Source organism: Montipora foliosa, chromosome 2 (assembly GCF_036669935.1).
Source record: "Montipora foliosa isolate CH-2021 chromosome 2, ASM3666993v2, whole genome shotgun sequence".
Lineage (NCBI taxonomy): Eukaryota > Metazoa > Cnidaria > Anthozoa > Scleractinia > Acroporidae > Montipora > Montipora foliosa.
In genome coordinates this window covers 60,232,108-60,252,107 of record NC_090870.1, presented here as the reverse complement: position 1 = coordinate 60,252,107, position 20,000 = coordinate 60,232,108, and the positions used below count along the sequence as shown (strand labels likewise).

The following is a 20,000-nucleotide window of genomic DNA, read 5'->3' as shown; positions in this document are numbered from 1 at the left end:
AGCTCAGTCGGTAGAGCGGCGGAGATCTAACCCGAAGGTCGTGGGTTCAATTCCCACCCTGGTCATAGTTTTCCTCTGTCCTTGTGTGGGCCTAGTTCCATCAGTAGGGCTAACGCTCACATGGTTCATATGGGATAGAAATCTAGCACTTCACGTTACACTACACTCTCTTCAGTTAATGCTGTATTACCTGTCGTGAATTCAGCATAGTATTTAATACAATACGCATATGTACGAATAAGGAGAGCCGGATACTATTGAGCAATTAGAGTTTACATAAATCAACGAGTTTTTCAGTCTAGTAGTTCACGGTTTCAAGTTTGCATATGCAGACATTGTAGGACCGCTCATTCTTTGTGTTGATATTACATCTATTGAAAGTCGCAGCAATTTGCCAATCAATAAGTTTTCCTAAACAATTTTTTCTAGCGTCAGTAGCACTTTGCATAGAATGAGGACATTTAATTCAACGGACATAATAGGGTGGAATTTCAATTTGAATACAAAGTGTCCACTTAGACTGAACGATCAGGACTTTTAGGAATTCAGGAATTGAAAGTTACGATACAATGAACCGTTGTAACAAGTATCGCGGCAACTCAGACCTTCAGCTTACAAATAAGGTATGATTTTCTAATATGTAATATGAGGCGGTGAATGTTTTAGACACGAGAAAAGAAGTATTGAAAGCTGCCAAGGCCTGTAAACTGGGCTCACTGATGTGTTTACTTGTTAGCGTGATTTACTCAGCACACTGCACTACATATGAGTTTCCTCCGTTTCAGATCTGGACTGGTCTTGTTGTAAGCCTTTGCCACCTGTACTAGCAATGTTCTGTGTAGCAGCTGAAGAATCCTTCTTGGACCTTTGAAATGTGTCGTTTATGAGATTGAGTATTCGGGTCTTGCAGACGAAGGCAAGAAAGATGTATACTCCTTGAAGACTTGTCAACACCACAAAGGGGTAGATCATGCTCTTGTGAACGAGCTCTGCGGTGAAAGCGAAAAACCAAGTAAATCCCATGAGGGTAACAAGGCGGACGTATACTTTAACGACGCCTCCTCGGTCTCGACGGTTGGACTTCACACCAGTGGTCTGCTTCCTGGCAGTGTTAATGGCCCATATGGTATGGGAAAACGCTGCAACGTTGTACAAAAGAACGCAAGCTACGGGGGTTCCAAAGGCGACAATCTTGGCATTACCTTTCACTAACCAGCAAGCTTCGTCGTTTCCATAACCAATCTCCACCACTTGGAAGTTATCAAGGAGGAAGCAGGTACCCACAAAAAGCATTGGAATACCCCATGCAACGCACATGTACGTCAGGAATCGAAGGCGTCCTTCCCTAACAGACCGGCCGGGGGCTTTGGAAATCTGACTGGAGAAGGTTCGGCGGGTGTCAAACGCAATAACGGCAGTGCAGGTGAAGGTTACAAGAAACAGGTAATGAAGTACAGCTGCAACCACTCTACAAAAAATAGGCTTATCAGTGTCACCAGATCCAAACAGCCAAATAAATTGGGCCAGGAAAAGAGCCATGCATAAGCTGATAAGGTTCTTTCCCGGAAGAGGTTTTCGAAGTTCATTGAAAATGAAGTGTACTGCAACAGTCAACATCAGTGTTAGAATTGACACAGAAAATCCAACCAAGGTAAAGTACCACAGAAAGAGGCTTTCTGATTCTTGAACCTCATCTATATTAGGGTTGGGCACCAGGAGCGATGAGTTGGTAATATTTAATTTTGTATTGTTAGTGCAAATTAAGGCCGTATTGTTCTTTACGTCGTATTCTCCGATAGCGTATAATTGACCTGTGGGGGTGAGTTGTAAACTATGGTTGGGAAATAACTTGTACTCGGAGCTGCTAACGGATACCAAATTGAACGGGCACACGACAGTAAATTTAGATTTGCACACCAACAATGAATCTTTGCCAGTTTTGCTATCCTTGAAAAGGAAGTACCGGTTTGGAGGTAACCGTTGTCCCGTTTTATTCACAAAAGCAAAACTTGTTGGGTTTGAAGGTCGAGTAAATTCTCCAGGGAAAAATTCCTCTGATTGAGCGCAGCTTAATTGCCTTTGAGTAACCCTGAGGACAACCCATCTTTTGCCTGTGATGTCGATTTCAAAGGAGTTATTGAAACTGAGAAGGGCAGTCACGTTGAGGTTTTCTTCTAGTGTCATCTTGCCATCAAATAATGAAACAACACCAGCATAGAGGTTGAAAGCCACAGCGATAGATAAGTCTTCAGTTCCAACTGATATTTCGTCTATTTGTGAGGGATCCAGGGAAAATAGGTCACAAAGGGAATTGCGAAATTCGTTTGGAGATACGGACGTAATCTGGTCATCCAATGGGTACATCCAGAGTTTCACGCGGTATTTGTCACGAATGGCAGATGAAGGGCGAAGAACTGAACTGCTTGGTTCACAGATTTCCAGATGAGGATCGTAGACTTTGCCAGAAGCACAAGTTGGAGTGACTTTAATTGGTTTGATTGATTCATCAGCGGAGCTGAATTCCAGAATTATTTCGAATGATTTGGGATTAAAGATATCTTGTTTGAGTCGAGGTCCACATAAGGCATCGCTCACTGACAAACCATTGCAAAGCAGACAATGGTGGTTTTTGAAATTTTCCTTCGTCTGTTTCGAATAGATAAGTCCGCTTGATGCGTTTAAGCATCTTTCTTCAATCTCCGTTTGGTTGGAGACGAGGCAAGTGGATACCACTGGTACACATGTGCGAATATTGAAATCTTTATCAGGTTTCACTCTCCTGTTCGGACAATACTTCAGCAAAAAGTCCAGTACTTGAGTGTTATTGTAATCCGAAGGTGGTTGAATGTTGCATCGAAATGTTAACGTCCATAAGGGTAGAAGAAACGGAGCGGGCACTTTGTTACAAAGACCGCAATAAATATTTCTGTAACTAGTACCGGGATCTGGAAAAGAGATGAAATTCACTGGAATGTCTTCTAGGATGTTGGCTGATGTAAATGCTCGATTTCTACTCTTTGATCCTGCTAAGCACTTGGCACGCACATCTTCGTCTATCCAGCCTTCGGCACAAGTCGAGATCACGAAAACCCCATGATTTTGACTGGCAAGCTCGGTGGATAATTCGAAGCATGTATAGTCGGCCTTTTCATCTCCTGGTTTATCAACCGGGCTAACTGGTTGGCAAAATTGGAGGAAGTCCGCGCAACAGTCGTGGTAATCCATACAGGCAATATCGCAATGGCATTCTGGATCGCTTGAAAGTTCATCCCACTCCGTCGACTCGTTGTTGCATCTGTTACGACAAGAAAATCTCCCATTGCAGACTAAGGATATCTGCGGCGTTTCTACCTTTTGTGTTGGTGTCGCTGTCGCTGTGGCGTTTGTCAGCCATGGCAAAGAATCATTTACTGCAGATACGCTCTGTTCGCTTGAATTAAATAGCATCTGCTGATTGGCAAGACGAGGCAAAAGAAGTAAGACACAAATGATGAAGCGAGCAAACATTGTAATTCCAAGTTGCTTCAAGTCTGTTTGGTACGTGATTCTAGGCCAAGTCTCTCTACAATAATTTTATATCCTCTAAAGTCATGCTTATCGCTGTTGTTAAGCAATAATCATTCATTTGCCACCGACAACCAGCAAAGATTGAAACAGCGCTTTTTGATATTGGTCTTATCTGTTTATCAGAAATTTCCTTTCCTCCCTTAAGGCTTTAACGGCATCTGCCAACTAATCAAATGTTCCCCTATGGAGATCTTTGGGTTAACAGAAGGCGCGCTCTCCCGACAATAGGAAAGTTATACGGAATAACAATCCCAACTGAGCTAATGCAATTTATGCAATTGATCAGGGTTTCTCTATGATCCTTCTGGGCAATACTCCAGCAAGCACCTCCCTTTTATCATTTAACGTCCGTCCAGTAATAATTACTATCTTCCAAATTATACCCTTTGATCACATTTTTCATTGCAATTGGTTAACTGTCGAAAGGTTTAAATCCTCGTGGTCATCATATATATATATATATATATATATAATTTGCTTGAGCAAATAAACTGGGCAATATTTTAGAGACAACGATTTTAAAGAGTAACCAAGATATTGGCTATACTATTTCAATGGGCGGGCAAAAACCGACATATACGGCACATTAGGGTTGATAAATTACTGTGGACAAATCTTAGATTTGGCATTGTGTTTTGTAATATGGGAATTCTGCAGGTGAAGGAAGAACTCTAATCTTTTCTTACTTTGAGTTCCTAAACCGATTACAGACAAAAAGGAAGAAAACAAGGAAATAGGCAGCGGCTCTTCATTTCATTGCCAGTTTTCATCTTCTCTTTGTTATTGGTTTTACATGCGGCTTATTTCACGATTATTGATTTTTCGTAGAACCTCTGGCTGACAAAACTGGTTTGTGGGGCAATTTATAAGACGGCACTCATTATCCATTCAAACTAATTCATACGGCTTCGAAAGAGTCATATTGCACAATTGGATATTTGGAAGATATTTCATATTCTTTTGAAGCTGATTATAGGCAAAAATCTTTTCTTCCGACTTCTATGGTTGGTCTCTTTTGTTTTTTTAGAAATTGTCGCTACCCCCTGCAATCCGCCTTAACACAAGACATGAGCGTAATTGAAATAAGCAGTAACGGGCGTTTACGCATACTCCCCGTCAAACAGAAGATTCCAGAAGTTTGGTCGGTTATATGATAATAGGTCGTGATATTAGTTACAAACTCTTTTATTGTCATGAGAAACCTCGTAATCATCTGTTTCAGAAAGCCTTGTCCTGAGCTATATGCAGTAAGCCTATTCAGGAAGGGCTTACTGCATATAAGCTTAGTTGGCTTTCTGAAAGGAACCGACAGAATGTTTAACTTACAGTGAGTAGCTAGAGTGGCCGGGTAGTTGATCGGGGAGTGATCTGATTCTCCCGGCCTTAACTTAATATATCTGCTGCGAACTTTTATTAAGGAAAGAAAAGTACTCAAAATTTCGTTTTCCTATTTAACGCCTTTGTTGGTCGCACAAATAGGGGTACTACAGTTGGTCACAGCTGCTAAAGCTCAGGAGGAAGAAATTCTCTTAAAAAGACGAAACAAAAATTATACCCTCCTAGCAGAGGCAGATAGATGATAAATCAAGTTAGCTTAATCAACACATGAATATACCCTTATTTCAGCGGCTTTTGCAAGTGCCCGCTTTTTTGTTCTAATGTACGTGATTGTAGGATTTTCGGGTTTCCTCATTTTTTGCGATAAAGCTATCAAATACAAAGGTTGTTGTGTTATTTCGTCGTGCATGTACTTTGTTGACCCTGCAGTAAAGCTTTAAGACCTTCAATTCATTTTATTCAAAGTTGTCTACACAGTTCCGTTAAAACCGTGATTACAATTTCCCTTAGGCAACATATTTTCGGAAATGTTTATATTATGTAGCACTATATCAGCTATATTTCAGTAAGATGGAATGGTCTTTCTTTGCGCTACCGAAACCAATGCGGACGAAATTTAGAACTGAACTAAGATTCCGGCCTTGTTAACTGTATTTGTTAGGACGAAAGCTCTTGATACGCAATCAGCAAGGCTTTAAGATTCATCAAGAACGTTCAAGGGTGACTATTATTTAGTCACTGAAAGATCCTGCGTGGCGAGAAGGGAATATTCACGTAATTGCCGCTCATGGCATCAATTTAAATAGCCTAATTTTCCGTGTACGTGCTGTAGCGTAAATTAGTTTGATTATTAAGGGGGAACGATAAGATTAGTTGTTTAGATAATTAGTGCAATTAAGGATAAGTTGCACTATATTATATATTTTTCAAACTGTCACAACTGAGAAACCTTGGAGAAAAATTACTCACGGGAACCTGCGCACGATTTTTTTCTTCGGTAAGGATGGTCAATTAAGGCTAATTTTTACAAACGACAATAGCCTACAAGCTGGCTGTCTCTTCGCGATGGGAGGCCGAGAGAGAGAGAGAGTGCCCCACCGCGAAGGGAGAGCCAGCTTGCAGTGGTATCAGGTTGCGATAATTAAGTACTGCTAAATAAAACGAGCAGAAGTGTTTAATTGGGCTTTAAATCATAAGGCAAAAGCCGAGTGGTTTTAGACCCAATAAAACACGACCAGCGAGTTTATTGAACGGCTTCAAAAGCATTCTACAAAAACGGTGTCCTCTTGAGTCCGAACAAAGCTTCAATGGTCAGAGGAACATTAGCATACGAGAAAAACAATCTATGCCATTTAAAGAATTCTCAGTTTTTAAAGCTCATGAAAAATTAATAATTTTTTGAAGCACAAGAAACATGCGTCCGAATTGAGTACCAATCGGGAGGCCGAACTGAGTTCCATTCCAACTAACTCAAAGTTGTACCCAATAGCCCTTTTCTCATTTGCATCAGAGGACAATTTAATCTAACGTGAATGCGAGGCAATTTCGGGTTAAAACTACAAAATAGCCCGATTGTAATGCAAATGAGAAAACCTAACCGTGAATTAAAAGATTAGTAGCCTGAGAATTGAACAAAATGATATCTCAGTTCATGACAAGTGAGGCGTGGTTGATTTATTGCTAATGTTTCTCGAGTCACTTTCACATCTTTCTGACTCTGTAATTTTGTCTCTCCTCTTGCACTTCCCTTTGGTGGACTATAGATCCTTTAATTAGTCAATCTGACCATCGAGTTTTTCATTCGCGTGGACCTGTCATCCAGTTTTATTGTTTTTAATGCTCATGTTTATAGAATCGTTTTTTAGAAAGTAGTAAACAAATGAATTTAAACAGATCTGTCTATCAGTCAAGGATGGTTGGTATTCAATTCCTTGCGTATCGAGTGAGCGATTCAGGGAGGCGCATGTAATGCAAATTTGAGCCTATCATTACTCAACAGACTCTTCATAACACGCGTGGATGTTTGTCCTGTTAAACCTTCCTTTGTAATAATAGGGAGGCTAATGTAATAGTGTACCTAAAGACGATTCTGGTCATACTAATTTCATAACTAACGTTTTTCGATCCTCTTTTTAATGGGTAACCTTTCTCGCTTTTTCCCTTCTCGCGATATAATACAGTTGTAATGGTCGTGAAATCAAATGGCCATTATTACAGCTCTCGTGATAAACGTGCAATAATTGCTCAAATTAAATGAGAAAAGTCATTGGGTCGACGTACGCAAGGGGTGACTTCTTATCTCTAAGCAGGCAGGAAATGACCAATTTACGTTGACGTTCCTTACATTTTCGAACGTATCTCAGAGTACCTTAAATCTCCTTGAATTATCCAACCAATGAATTTTGAGATACAAAACAGAGAGTTTTCTCTGTCCTTGGGTGACGCACATAAAAGAAGTTCCTGATGCTGTTGATCAGCCCAGGTTCTTCATCCATCACATGGCCTCACTTGATTTCCGTCGCTTACATTCTTCAATTGAACGTTATAAATCACACAATGTTTGCAGGGCTGCATATGCAGTTTACAGTTCTGCCATGTGAGGTTTAAAAAGAAACACGATTTGGGGATTGGCTCTGCCCTCAGCCGACTCTATTCTTGATCCAATTAATTTTGGGCGTATACCGCCACCCTCTTGGTTCAGCTGAATGGCAGAGTGTTCCAGCCTCGGACGGACGACCAACACTTGCGGTATCAAGATAATCTGCAAAAGAATTAACTTCTCAGTTCGTTCGGACTTGGTCTAGCGCTCTCAGATAAAAGGAAAGAAAAGGAACTTTATTTAAGTGTCTAGTCAGGTTTGGCGTAAAAGCTTATGGTGTGCGAGAGCTGAGGAAACCAACGCAAAAAAAAAAATTCATTAAGGGGACGTCTTATCATGTCGGCGCTTTAGTTCCTATTTAATACACAAGGAGTGTTTTATCACGTACAAAAAATCCCGAGGGATTTCATATATCTGATAAAACACCTGCTGCGCGTGTTTTAAATGGCTTAAAATACTCCTCCATATTCAATAGCCGTTTTGACTAATCGTGATGGAAAAAAGACTAGCTCAGTTCGCCTGGGAATCGAAAAACACCCTGAACAATGAAGGAAACACTAATTACCTAGTGTTACATAAGAGGACGCGCCAAAAATTTTATTCACGTTGGCCGGTAAGCGTAAAAAAGCTCCGGTTTATTGTTTTGAGGGCTCTTGAACCAAGGACAACATACCTCTAAAACGACAGTTTAGGCCGCCAAGGACGGAAAAGAAAGAGAAATAAGACTTCGGGAAGACTGCATTCCAAAGGCTAACAGGAACGCAACAAAATGGGCGTTTCAGTTTTACTCCGAGTGGCCGATATCAAGGAACAACAAAGACCCTTCACAAGAGTGATGTTCCTTTAAGGTTCACTTAGCTAAAATCCAGTCACTGGATTGGCATTATATAATGTTTCATGTTCATTTGCATTCCATTGTTCATCTATTCACCCCGCTATTACCCAATCCCTCTCCACGCTGGGTGAATAACTTACTGAAGTGCCTAGGGAAATTCATCCGATTGGTCAAAACGGCTTTTTACAGTGACTGCAATATTCTCGCGCGCTCATTAGCTTAATTTTATTGTCAACATTTTGTGAAACGTCGATCTGTCACTTTTTAACCAATAGCAAGTCTCCGATTTTTCCATTAGCCAATAAGAGAGCGAGACAAGTTATCAATTTGGTCGCGTCAGATTAAAGAAAATTGAAGTTTCTCGCATTTTAGTTTCGCGTTCTTGTCGTTTTGACTTAATTTTGACTCCTCTGCTGCCTTTTTGTTATTGTAAAAAACAAATTGATGTCAGTTTTTCATGCTTATGTCCTGTTATTGGCAATAAATTGCGTCATAACATTGTCAAAGTAGTCTGCGGATCCACTCGACTATCGCTTCGTGGATCCACAGCTACTTTGGCAATGTTATGACGAAACTCATGATCAATAAGAGGAAAGACGCATGAAAACCTGACATAAATTTCTTAAATTGAATATATAGTAAATAAACCCCTTGTGGCGGCCGGTATGTCGGCTGATAATGTCCGCGGCTGAGACATTGTCCGAAAAATGAATATTTGGCCGAGAAACAAAGCTTCGAGTGCAAATATGAAATTTTGAGGACAATTTCTCAGCCAAGGACATTATCACTCAGCATACCAAGGGGTTTATTTAGTTTATAACCCTACCATTAATTTACATACATGGCAAAAAAACCGCTCGTAAATAAAACCAGTGTTGAATGTGATGCTTGATTGTATTTTTTTGATGCACTGTTCAAAATTTGACTAGAAAGAAAGCGTGCCGGTCTCAGAAAAAAAAATCAAATCATTTTAATTGTCAGCGCGAGTCGAAAACTCGAAAACAGGTGCTTTTTTTCTTACTGAAAGAGAAATATTATTCATCCATGAAAGACAGAATGTGCAAAGTCTGGATGACATTGTTTTCAAGTGCAGCTGGAATTTTTCTCTCCTTAAGGCCTGGCCAAACGCTTGCAACATTTCAACACAACATCTTGCAACATCTGTTGAACGGGCTGGCCAAACGTACGCAACGTTTTCAGCAATAAAAGCAACGCTTGCCGTGGGAGAACAGTTTTGCTGTTCCCAACCCAGCTTACCACATGTTTGGCATGTGAAGCTGCCACTTAAAGGGGTGCTAAACACACCCGCCCGGTATGTTAGCTACGCCATGCTGATGAGGCCCAAAAGGCCGAAACAGCTGTCCATGGCTGCTAATTGACCGGGTGAAATGGTTGTGCGCATGCGTGATGTGTTGGCCACACCGGGTTGGTGTTAGCGTGTGTCACCTTGCTTTTATTGCAACGTTTTCAACTTTTTCAACGCAACATGTTAATGTTTATGCGCCCCAGGCGCCTAGCGCGCAACAAGTGGACCTAACGCGCATGCCCTAGTGCAAACAATGTTGCAACATCCAAAATGTTGCACGAAAAATGTGACAGTTTTCAAATTTGATCCAACATGTTGCAACATATCACAACATATGGCAACTGGGGTGGCCAAACGTACGCAACATGTTGCGCCCAACAATGTTGCAAGATGTTGTATTAAAATGTTGCGAGCGTTTAGCCAGGCTTTTATAGTTAGTAAACACAGTGTATTAAATTCTCTACTCTATAAAATGACATGGTTTAATCTCCAAAGTATGCTCATAGCTTTCTTCACCTTCAAAGACGTTGACAGCATCTTTTGTCGACTTTTTGTACTTTGCGACCAGTTTTTTGATGTCACTATTACTAGACTCAAGAAAACCAGCTGTTTTTCGTCCATGTTTTTTCCGCCGGCTTTGTTGCTTTTCAACAGTAATGATCGCTACAGCATTTTTCGCAGGGCAATATCCACGAAAACGTATGAACGGCAACCTCGTCCCCAGGGTCTCTCTTCTTCCCAGGGAAGTGAAGAAGAGAGACCCTGGGGACGAGGTTTGCGCAAACGGGGGTTATTGCGTGACGACTGTCTGCACAACGTGACGTAATTAGCCAATAAAATCGCGAGAAAATTAAAGGGGTAAGGATGACTATTTTGATGGGGAAATTGGACGCTGTGTAACATTCACTAAATCTTCCTACCCGTCTGAGCCCTTACCAACTCGACCCACATTGCTGTCAATCGCTGTCAATTTGTATTGTTTCCTTTTTCGAACCAAGTTGCAAATGAATGGTTCTTACAAGGGTCATTTCGCTTACTGTGAGAATGATCGTCAACAAATGTATGCTCGTTATCTTTTTCGTTGCGCTGGGCATTCTTGAACTTCAAATTCTTCGTTCTAATGCTCCAACACATCAGCATCGTGAAAGTGGTAAGATGTCTGTAATTGACAATAATGCGAATTTTATTACTTCCATTGTTATCGTGCTTGTATTTTCTGTAGTTTTAAACTTAAGAGGGCGATGTTGGCGACAGTACAAGTTATTTTTGTATAGGTTATAGTTCGAACGGCATGGTTGTCTCGCTTGTAATGATGTTTCGATTGCCTCTGATCTAGATCTGCTAGTGCGGCAACAGAGCATCGAACATAAAGTTATTGCGAAAAAGCATGATTTCGCTATCAAAGGAAATGAATTTAGTGGAGAAAGCAAGAAGTAAAATTCAATCAATATTTTCTCCCGGTTAGGTATGAATGTCATTTTGATCGTTTAGATTCTTAAATTCGATTGTAAGAAATTAAATGTAACAAACATTGTTCGATTCAGATAACAATAATTATTTTGTTGTATCGGTCAAAAAAAAATATCTTTGCCCCAAATAATTTAAAATCTGAATCTCAATTATGCCACTTAGAAGGACAGCCAGTTCATAATTGTCGTTTTTATACGGTATTTGTGTCTGTATATTCATTCACCATTCATTGCTTAACTCTCGAGCTCTTGGGGTGCACATACACGCAAAAAAAAAACAATCAAAACAATGTCCTGTGGTGATACCAATCAAATCACCTCGGTTTAAATTGGCTTAGTCCTCCAGGAACTTGATACTTGACAATGTTGAAAGATGGTTGGATACAGCTTCAGGCTAGATTGCAGAATACCCGGCCCACTAATTTACATGTCATTGAATAAGAATAAACTTTATTGTTTTCTGACTCGTTCTTACAACAGGCCCTAACAATTGGGCTGGGTATTCTGCAATTGCTCCTTCTTATTCAATATGTTCAACACAATAAATAAAAAGAGAGTGGAAAACGGTTTCGACATTGCTGTTCAGCAAAATTGAGCGAATGTGTCTGTATAATAATTCACCATTCATTGCTTAACTCTCGAGCTCTTGGGGTGCACAATCACCCAAAAAAAATAACAGTGTCCTGTGGTGATACCAATTCTTGGTTTTCACATGACGTCACGACCGCCATGTTGGTGCCCAAAACAAAGAAAAGGCGGCCATGTTGGTGCCCCGACCAAATCCTCCGAGAATTTAACTCTATTATTATGCAAACGCTTCCTTTTGTTTCCGTTGAAAAACATGGCTGTTGATCACGTGAGTGAAAACCAGCAATCAAATCACCTCGGTTTAAATTTGCATAGTCCTCCAGGAACTTGCTACTTAACAATGTTGAAAGATGGTTGGATACAGCTTCAATCTAATCACAACATTCCAAGAACAAAAGGAATATCAAATTGATGTTGAGGCAAAGTTTATATGCTTTTAGACTCATTCATTTTTATTCAATATGTTTCAACACAATAACTAAAAAGAGAGGGGAAAACGGTTTTGACATTGCTGTTCAGCAAAATTGAGCAAATGTGGAAGTAAGTGTTTAAGCCATTTGCCTGGGTCTTTTGGTAACAATTATTGTTTAAAGTGCTTATCACCTCAACACACTTTCCACTATATTTATTCTCAGAAATCATCCCAAATACATCGTGTTGTTTTTAGAACATTTAGATTGAAATTTCGCTCTTTCATTGGCTTTGAAAAACGGGAAAAGTGGTCATACCGTGATTAATAACCGAGCAATGAAGGGGAATGGGTTCGATACCGGGTTGACGTCACAAATTAATTTGCATCGCTGTTTTCAAAGAACTATTTCAATGCAAATTAATTTGTGACGTCAACCCGGTATCGAACCCATTCTCCTTCATTGCTCGGTTATGGATCAGAGTATGATCACTTTTCCCGTCTTTGAAAGTCAATAAAAAGGTGAAATTTCTATCAAAAGGTTCTAAAAACAACACGATGTATTTGGGACGATTTCGGAGAATAAACAAAGTGAAAAAGTGTGTTGAGGTGATAGGCACTTTAATTCAACACTACTTAAATTTACCTTGATGATTGTGATTGTGGTGTTTAAGTCTATTGTAGGAGATTGTATAAATGTGAGTGTCTTTTGTGATTTAGGGGCACGAGTGTTGTTTTGAAAGTTCTCAAATGAATTTTCAAGACAACACAAATGACCATAAATCATGAAATGCACAAGCAAGTTCACACATTTTTTAATTTAATTGATTATTATATACTGTGGGTGACGAACAAAGAAGACCGTTAATGTATAGGGTCTTTTATTTTCATGTTCTTTAGATTACACCATTCCTTTACACCTTGATACTTCGGAATTGAGAGGTTTGTCATACAGCAATGTGCACAAGGTAACATTAGGACCTAACGTAGGGTTCCTTAAATATTCACCCATTTTTATTTTCTTTTATGTTCAGCTCGTCATTATATCCAAACAAAAATCACATTGAAGTATTGCCTGGAGATAAAATTACAATTTCACCTAAATTGTTGTAAATACAAACAATGAAAAGCAGCAGCACTTTGTGGTGTTTGTCAGGGTCACCCATCGTCATCATCATCGTCATCATATCTACCATCATCATAGATCTCACAACCACCATTATCATCATCATGTTGTCTGTTATGTCTTGGTCATAGATTGCATATGTATGCTTTTTTCAGAAGATAGTCTTTGTTTATTTCAGGAGCATCTATTCTCTTAAATTATAACATGAATGAGAGAATATTAGCTGTTATAACTTACTATGGGAATTAACCTGAAGCAGTACCCTCTTGTACTTAACTTAATCACCCTCCAAGGTTTTGTCTTCATTTCTATTTTTCCATTAGTCCTCCTCTGGGAGAGATGCAACCCTATTAAAAAGTGAAAGCAGAGGTGATGATGATGATGATGATGACCTTCTGATTTTATATAACAGAGTCCCCAAGACAGGAAGCACATCTTTCATGGGTGTTATTTATGACCTTTGTGGCAAAAACAAGTTCCATGCTCTCCATCTGAATGTTTCTCGGAATGCTCATGTGATGTCACTGTCTGACCAGATGCGCTTTGTGCACAATATAACATCATGGCAGCAAAAGTTGCCTGCAGTTTATCATGGGCATCTTGCCTATGTTGAGTTTGAAAGATTTGGTGTAAATAAGCAACCCCTTTATATTAACATTGTTCGGAAGCCACTGGATAGACTTGTGTCATATTATTACTTCTTAAGGTTTGGTGATACTTTTAGGCCACATCTGAAAAGAACTAAACAAGGAGACAAAGAGGTAGGATTATCATTGAATGTAATAATTTATAATTTATACAATGTACATGTATGACATCAAACTCAAAAAGCCTTTTCTTACCAGACATAATGTCATAAATGGCTCAAAACTTGCTGCATAAAAAAATCGACTGTTTTGAGAAGGATGGCTTGTGGGACTACCCTGAAAGATTAACTTTTTTGTCAAGTGAAATTCCATGCACATACATTGTAATACTATATGTATGTGTAGGGGTGTTAAGAAAGCTGCTGGGTTTAGGGGGTGGGGACATTTTCCATTTTATTAACTTTGTTCCATATACTTTGGCATGAATTTTTAATAACCCTTAGCCAAAACATGCAGCTGTATGCTTAAATTGTGTCACAAATTACTGACCCTTTCACATATTTCCATTTCTTAATTCAAAATTTCCAAAATATTGATTTGTACAAGTCATGTAAGGTAGCCTAACATTGTCATTTAGGGAAATGCCTTGAATCCTAAAAGAAAATATCAATTTGTAATGATGTTTTATTTTAGACATTTGATGAATGTGTACAGAGAGAGAACCCAGACTGCAAACCTGACAAACTCTGGCTTCAAATCCCTTTTTTCTGTGGCCATGCACCTCAATGCTGGTGAGTCTGTCCAATGCAGTTTAGTAAATAACTAAAACAAAAGAGAAGAGATCATGGTAATGAGAATGATAGTGAAAATGACATAGAAATGAATATAATTATTTAAGTTTGCTAATAGCAATTTAACAATTTAGGTTTGCTTGGTAATGCTAAAATCAGCTTCAGGAGGGTTCCAAAGAAAGCATATCTTCAATATTCATGAAAGTCCTCAGTGTACATTTTCCCTAAAACTTTGCATACAGCTTTTGCCCAAGAGTCGAATTTAATAGCATTTAGGCAATATTTTTGGCAGGAAAAAAAGAATTAGTAAGAATTAATTCACTGTTAACTTTTTCTCCGTCAACTGAATATTAATAAAACTTGGATTAAATTGCATCAATTAAACATTTTGAAGCAAATACATTGGGAGTGATAGCTATTGGAAACACGGTCAGATACAGAGTTACAGAGATATAAAGATACAGACTGAGTATAATTGCATTGTCACGCTTTCGACTTAATTCATTGTGTATGTAAGTCATATTGCATCGTTTACCCTGAGGAAGTTTTTAATGCCAGTAATGCACTATTCAATTGAAACCCTGCCACCCCGGGACGTAGAGGGGGATGTAACATTTGTACAGTGTTACATGTTAAATTTCCCCCTGCCCCTCGGGTGAAACTTGAGTGTTACAATCCCCACTACCATGGCCCAGTGTGTAACTAGAAGATTTTGCTAACTTTAAATTTGAAATTGAAAATAATAGTTTTGCATTGCTGACAAATGTGATAGCTGCCAAGGTTTACATCACATCATTTCAATTGCTAGTGGAATCGTCGTGTATACCTTTGCAGTGCACGGAATCAGGGAAAGCAACCATGAGGGAACGGAAAGAATTGTTACCCAAACAAACCTTTTGTTGTTTTACCCAGTTAAGGTCAGGTGGCAAATGACCTCGCCTTAGCCGAATTCGTGCATTTTAAAATACTTGTATAATAATCACTTATGTTGTGAAATTTCTCGATACAACCTCATTTCCCTTGCTACTGTAGTTGTTGCCTGAATGTATTGGCTGAACATTGTATCTTTATTACGTACTGATTTCTCAAACCAATTTTCTTTTCAAGTCGAGATGGCGACTGAAATATAAAAAAATATATATTAGTTAGTAGGCACCCAACGATTTCTTTCGGTTGAAAATCTGGAACGTTTTTTGATGCTTGGACCCAGTCAAACTCTGTCAAGGCTAGCGTTGCAAGCCCCGCGAAAAATCCCCGTCTCCCCGGAGAAATGCGCTGGTACAAAAGCGTAATCCCACGGCCATGTCCCCGCTACGTCCCGGGGGTGGGGGACGTGGTTTCAATTGACTTCTGCATAATGAGAGGGGGGTACCAGTTCGTGCAACTGACTTGCAAAATTAGCGATTGTAAACACTTCATTTCATGCTTCTTTTGTAATTATCTGAAGGTCTCCAGGAAACAAGTGGGCACTGGAGCAGGCCAAACGAAATTTAGTTGACAAGTACTTTTTAGTTGGAATAACTGAAGAAATTGGAGATTTTCTCGCCATTTTGGAAGCCACTGTTCCAAGGATCTTTAGAGGAGCAACGAAGTTATTTAATGAAGGTGCGATTTGTCTGTGTGGCCTTGGTTAGAGTTGCAAAGAACTAGCTATGGAATTTCTAAAATCCCTTTGGTTGCTATTTCGAAAGATATAATTAAGGACGAGTTAGTTGCTCAAGGACAAACGAAATTGCACAGCCAGAACTTTTAAAGAGTCTAAGATAATTTTTTAATTTTTCAATAGAAATAGTTTTATTTGATGCTGAGGACTTATTTCCATGGCAAAAAATCCAGTAGTGTAGCAGCTCTCGAAACCGCTATTACGTATTTGGTATTGTAAGCAGCTTCTATTGTTTTTAAGTCCAATTCATTGTTTCAATGGTTTAGTCTTTTGTTTTTTGCAAGGGTAGCGAGCCAGTCCCATTATACCTTGCGAGAGCTGATTACCACGGATTAATAATCACGGATTACCATTTCGTGAATATTACTTGCGCATTGTCTCTGCTGGCTGGCAGTTAATTTACCCTGAGATTTCTGCTTTCTAAGGGGCAACCAAAGCGCCGTATTTTCAAATATTTTTTTGTTGCTACAGCTTTTAATTTTCTAGTGTGTTGCGCCATGAAATTTAAATTTCGTGGGCCGTTATGAAGTGGCCTTTCATTGGTTCTCATTGAGTCAGTAACCAATTAGAATAAAATTATGTCTTTTTGTACTCAATCCAGATCTCGAGCGCTAAATTTCGAAAAAAACGGGTAAGGAAGCGAATGGAACTGAGATATTCCGGAAAAAGATTTTTGGATATACCTCTGGAAGCGGTCCTGAGTCCTGAATTGTGAGAACAACCGGAAAATCGCGTCTTATTGATTCATTCCTCCGCGCACAATACATGTATATGATAAATTGTTGTTTACATTTCGGTCACAAACCAAGGTTATGCACGTATTCTGGCAACCTTTCTCGAAGTATTTTCTGAGGATTTAGTGGATAGAATTTATGAACAGGTATGGGAGTATTATTATGCTAAGGCAACTATACAGAAAACAGGTGAATCTGGCGAACGCCCATATAATACTTATACATATCTTTCAATCAAAGTGATAACTCGAATGAAAATGACAGCATAAATCCAGTTTCTTATCAGGGTGGAATAATAAACCAGTATTTGTCACGCCGTGGGCCACGCAGTCCGCAGTTCCCATCCCGCCAGTAAATTAATTCAGTTCATTTCTCCTTGTCTTAGGTGGGAAGGCACATCTCCGGAAGACTGCCTCTAAGAAACCCTTGGACCAAAAGACAATAGAATACTTTGAACAGTCAAAAATATGGAAAATGGAAAATGAATTTTACGAGTTTGCAAATAAGGCCTTTCAATCCACCAAGAAAAGAACGCTCACGATGAGGAGAGGGATGTTGGAACCCATCGCAAAACAATTTTTCTACGAGAAAATAAGACCGAAAGAGGCGAAACAGGAGCATTTTTAATTGGCCATAAGGTAGTTTAGTTATATATTCTCGGTCGCAAACGAGCTTACTGATAAGTAATGGTAATAGGACTGAGTGGAGTCCAATTCGGTCTGTAATCGTACGAGTGATAACAAAATTGGACGACCGCGTAGCGGGATTCCGATTTGTTTATCACGAGTATGATTACAGACCGAATTGGATGGCACGATGTCCTCTTACCAGTTAATCATAAAAATTACAATTTCCGAGAAAAGAAGAAGAGCCAAGTTATGAAAGAAAAGGAAAATTTATATTAAAAGACTGAAAGAAAGAAAGACCCAATTTATGAGTCTGTACACTGTTTCTATGGTGATTGAAACCAAGGTTGTGATTGGTTGATTTAAGCTTCAACTTTGAATGTGATTGGCTTATTGAACTGTCTGATAACAACTTGCCAAGTGAATTAGTGGAAAATGAGTTTTTTAAACCAATCACAATAGAGGAAATTGTAATTTTTATGATTAAAGACAATACAGGAGCATGGAGGTTCGCAAGACAGCGCGTTGTAGTTGGGACGAAAGCGTACATGAGAGACCACATCGGGGGACAGAATTTCTTGGGACAGTGGCGTTACGGAAAGGGGAAGCAGATAATTATACAGGTACTTTAGGACGTTTAACATTGTTAAATTGAGGGCCCGGGGGGGGGGGGGGGGGAGTGGCATAGATTTATCTTCATGGCACGAAATGTCCCAAGAATTTTGACCTCCATTGCAGTCAAAACGGTTTTGTCGTTATGTGAGGTCAGAACCGAAGAACTGTACCTTGGTTGGACGTGTGATGTATTTCATTTTCATTTTTGTTTACTTTTGAGATGACTTGTGGATCTTTCTTTGGCCTAAAGGAACAGTCGGACTGTCCTCTGCTGCAATTTGGTGAATATTGGAGGGACAACGTTATTATAATGTACAGAAGCAATTATAGAGAAGTGAAAATTATCATTAAATAGAAAGACAAGAATCTCGTTCCCAATGCATTTTGTTTTGTATGAGATTAGATCACCTGTTATGTCTTCGCAATGATCACCGTTGCTCAACCTACTGGGCTACAAGATTGGCCGAGGGGAGCTCTCCTTTAGAACTCGACATCTCATTTCACGGCATTGAGCATTGGAAAGTTCGGAGAGGGGGTACGTTTTTTGCAAACTTTGGCCGTGTAGCATTCGTATTTCAACAGAAATGTCTATAGGGGGGGGGGGGGGGGGAATAAAGACAGCACTTACTCTTCACCCTAACAGATATTTCTGTTGAACTTGAATAAAAGTGCACGTGCTGCACGGCCAACGTGATTTTACGGCCTGATGCAAAATGACAAATAAGAAGGTATGAAGGTACTGATATATACTCTGCAAAGAACAGAAGAGGAAAATATACCTCAAACGAGCAGACGCCAAACAACAAGAGCTCCAAAGAATGGAGTGGAATTAACACTTATGGGAGATTTTTATTTATATTTCATAACTGAGCGTTTTTTTTTTCAGGGGGTCGGAAAATAACAGAGAGATTTCAGTTTCCAGAATTAAGTGTTAGTTTATTTGGATGTAAACGGTTTCAGTACGCGAGGGATTTTAGGGTTTCCTGTGACAAAAGGCATGATTGATATGCAAGTACTCGATGAAACTGTGACTTTGGTGAAAAATTGGGGATGCCGTTGATAAATAATAGAGATTGAAAAGGGCCTAACACCAAGCCCAGTGGAACATCGCACTTTTCGGAAATATGAGAGTTGACTCAGTCGTTTGTACAAGTAAGTCTATTTTTAAAGTATGAAGAAAATCAGTCATTTTATACGATGACCCCCAGGTAACATTTTATACGTTACACCTGACTGCGGATATAGAGAGGTTCCACTCATCATTGCAGACTGTACGCGAAAAAAATCATTGCCCTTCGAAGAAAACGGGCCATAGTTGTGTGGATATGGTTATGAAACTGGGCAAGTTTCTTTGTCTTGTTCTCTGTTTGGGCCCTGACCATGCACAAACCACACCCTTTTTTCTAACCGTTCCAGACAATTTTTTTCAAGTTGGGCGGTCATTAAGAAGTCATACAAGACGAGGCCCTTTGGCTCACAGGTCCTCACACGTTCGTACGACGAAACAGATCTGTCCTTGCGTAATATGTAGCTCTAACAGTGCACGATATTGTTTTAGTATTGTCTATCATTGTAGTGCCATGGTAGAAGTCTTGGGTAAATAGTCTGAGAAGACATGTGGTTACTAGCAAAGTACTGAACCCAGAAAGATTGAAGAAAATAAATGGGAAGTGAGAAACACTGGCTTCTGGGCTGACATGTTGATAAACTTCTTTTGACCACAAGTTTAAGCGTGCCCTCTGAGCAT

The 20,000-nt window shown here is 39.5% G+C and overlaps 2 protein-coding genes across 3 annotated transcripts in view; one reads left to right on the top strand and one right to left on the bottom strand.

Moving 5' to 3' along the window:
- Window positions 1–4,023, bottom strand: part of LOC137993754 (uncharacterized) — a 4,493-nt gene extending 470 nt beyond the window's left edge. The window contains exon 1 of the mRNA XM_068839762.1: window positions 1–4,023. This exon is cut by the window's left edge and continues 470 nt beyond it. Within this exon, the coding sequence (XP_068695863.1) occupies window positions 760–3,507 (2,748 nt within the window). The 5' untranslated portion in view covers window positions 3,508–4,023 and the 3' untranslated portion in view covers window positions 1–759.
- Window positions 4,024–10,559: 6,536 nt separating this feature from the next.
- On the top strand, window positions 10,560–18,650 carry LOC137993752 (heparan sulfate 2-O-sulfotransferase 1-like). Of its 2 annotated transcripts, XM_068839761.1 has the most exons (7): window positions 10,560–10,795; window positions 13,012–13,079; window positions 13,561–13,998; window positions 14,518–14,615; window positions 16,063–16,220; window positions 17,398–17,650; window positions 18,474–18,648. In XM_068839761.1, exons 1-6 carry the CDS (start codon window positions 10,654–10,656, stop codon window positions 17,637–17,639), a joined length of 1,146 nt encoding a protein of 381 aa, XP_068695862.1. In that variant the 5' UTR covers window positions 10,560–10,653; the 3' UTR covers window positions 17,640–17,650; window positions 18,474–18,648. The 2 variants fall into 2 exon arrangements, with proteins under 2 accessions (XP_068695862.1, XP_068695861.1); XM_068839760.1 differs by having other exon boundaries at window positions 17,398–18,650.
- The last annotated feature ends 1,350 nt before the right edge of the window (window positions 18,651–20,000 follow it).

Bases quoted from the DNA above. Each gene is read 5' to 3' on its own strand.
- LOC137993752 (XM_068839760.1), top strand. From the start codon at position 10,654: ATGGTTCTTACAAGGGTCATTTCGCTTACTGTGAGAATGATCGTCAAC. The intron at 10,796-13,011 runs GTAAGATGTCTG...CATGTTCTTTAG, and splicing joins ACATCAGCATCGTGAAAGTG to ATTACACCATTCCTTTACAC. The intron at 14,616-16,062 runs GTGAGTCTGTCC...AATTATCTGAAG, and splicing joins GGCCATGCACCTCAATGCTG to GTCTCCAGGAAACAAGTGGG.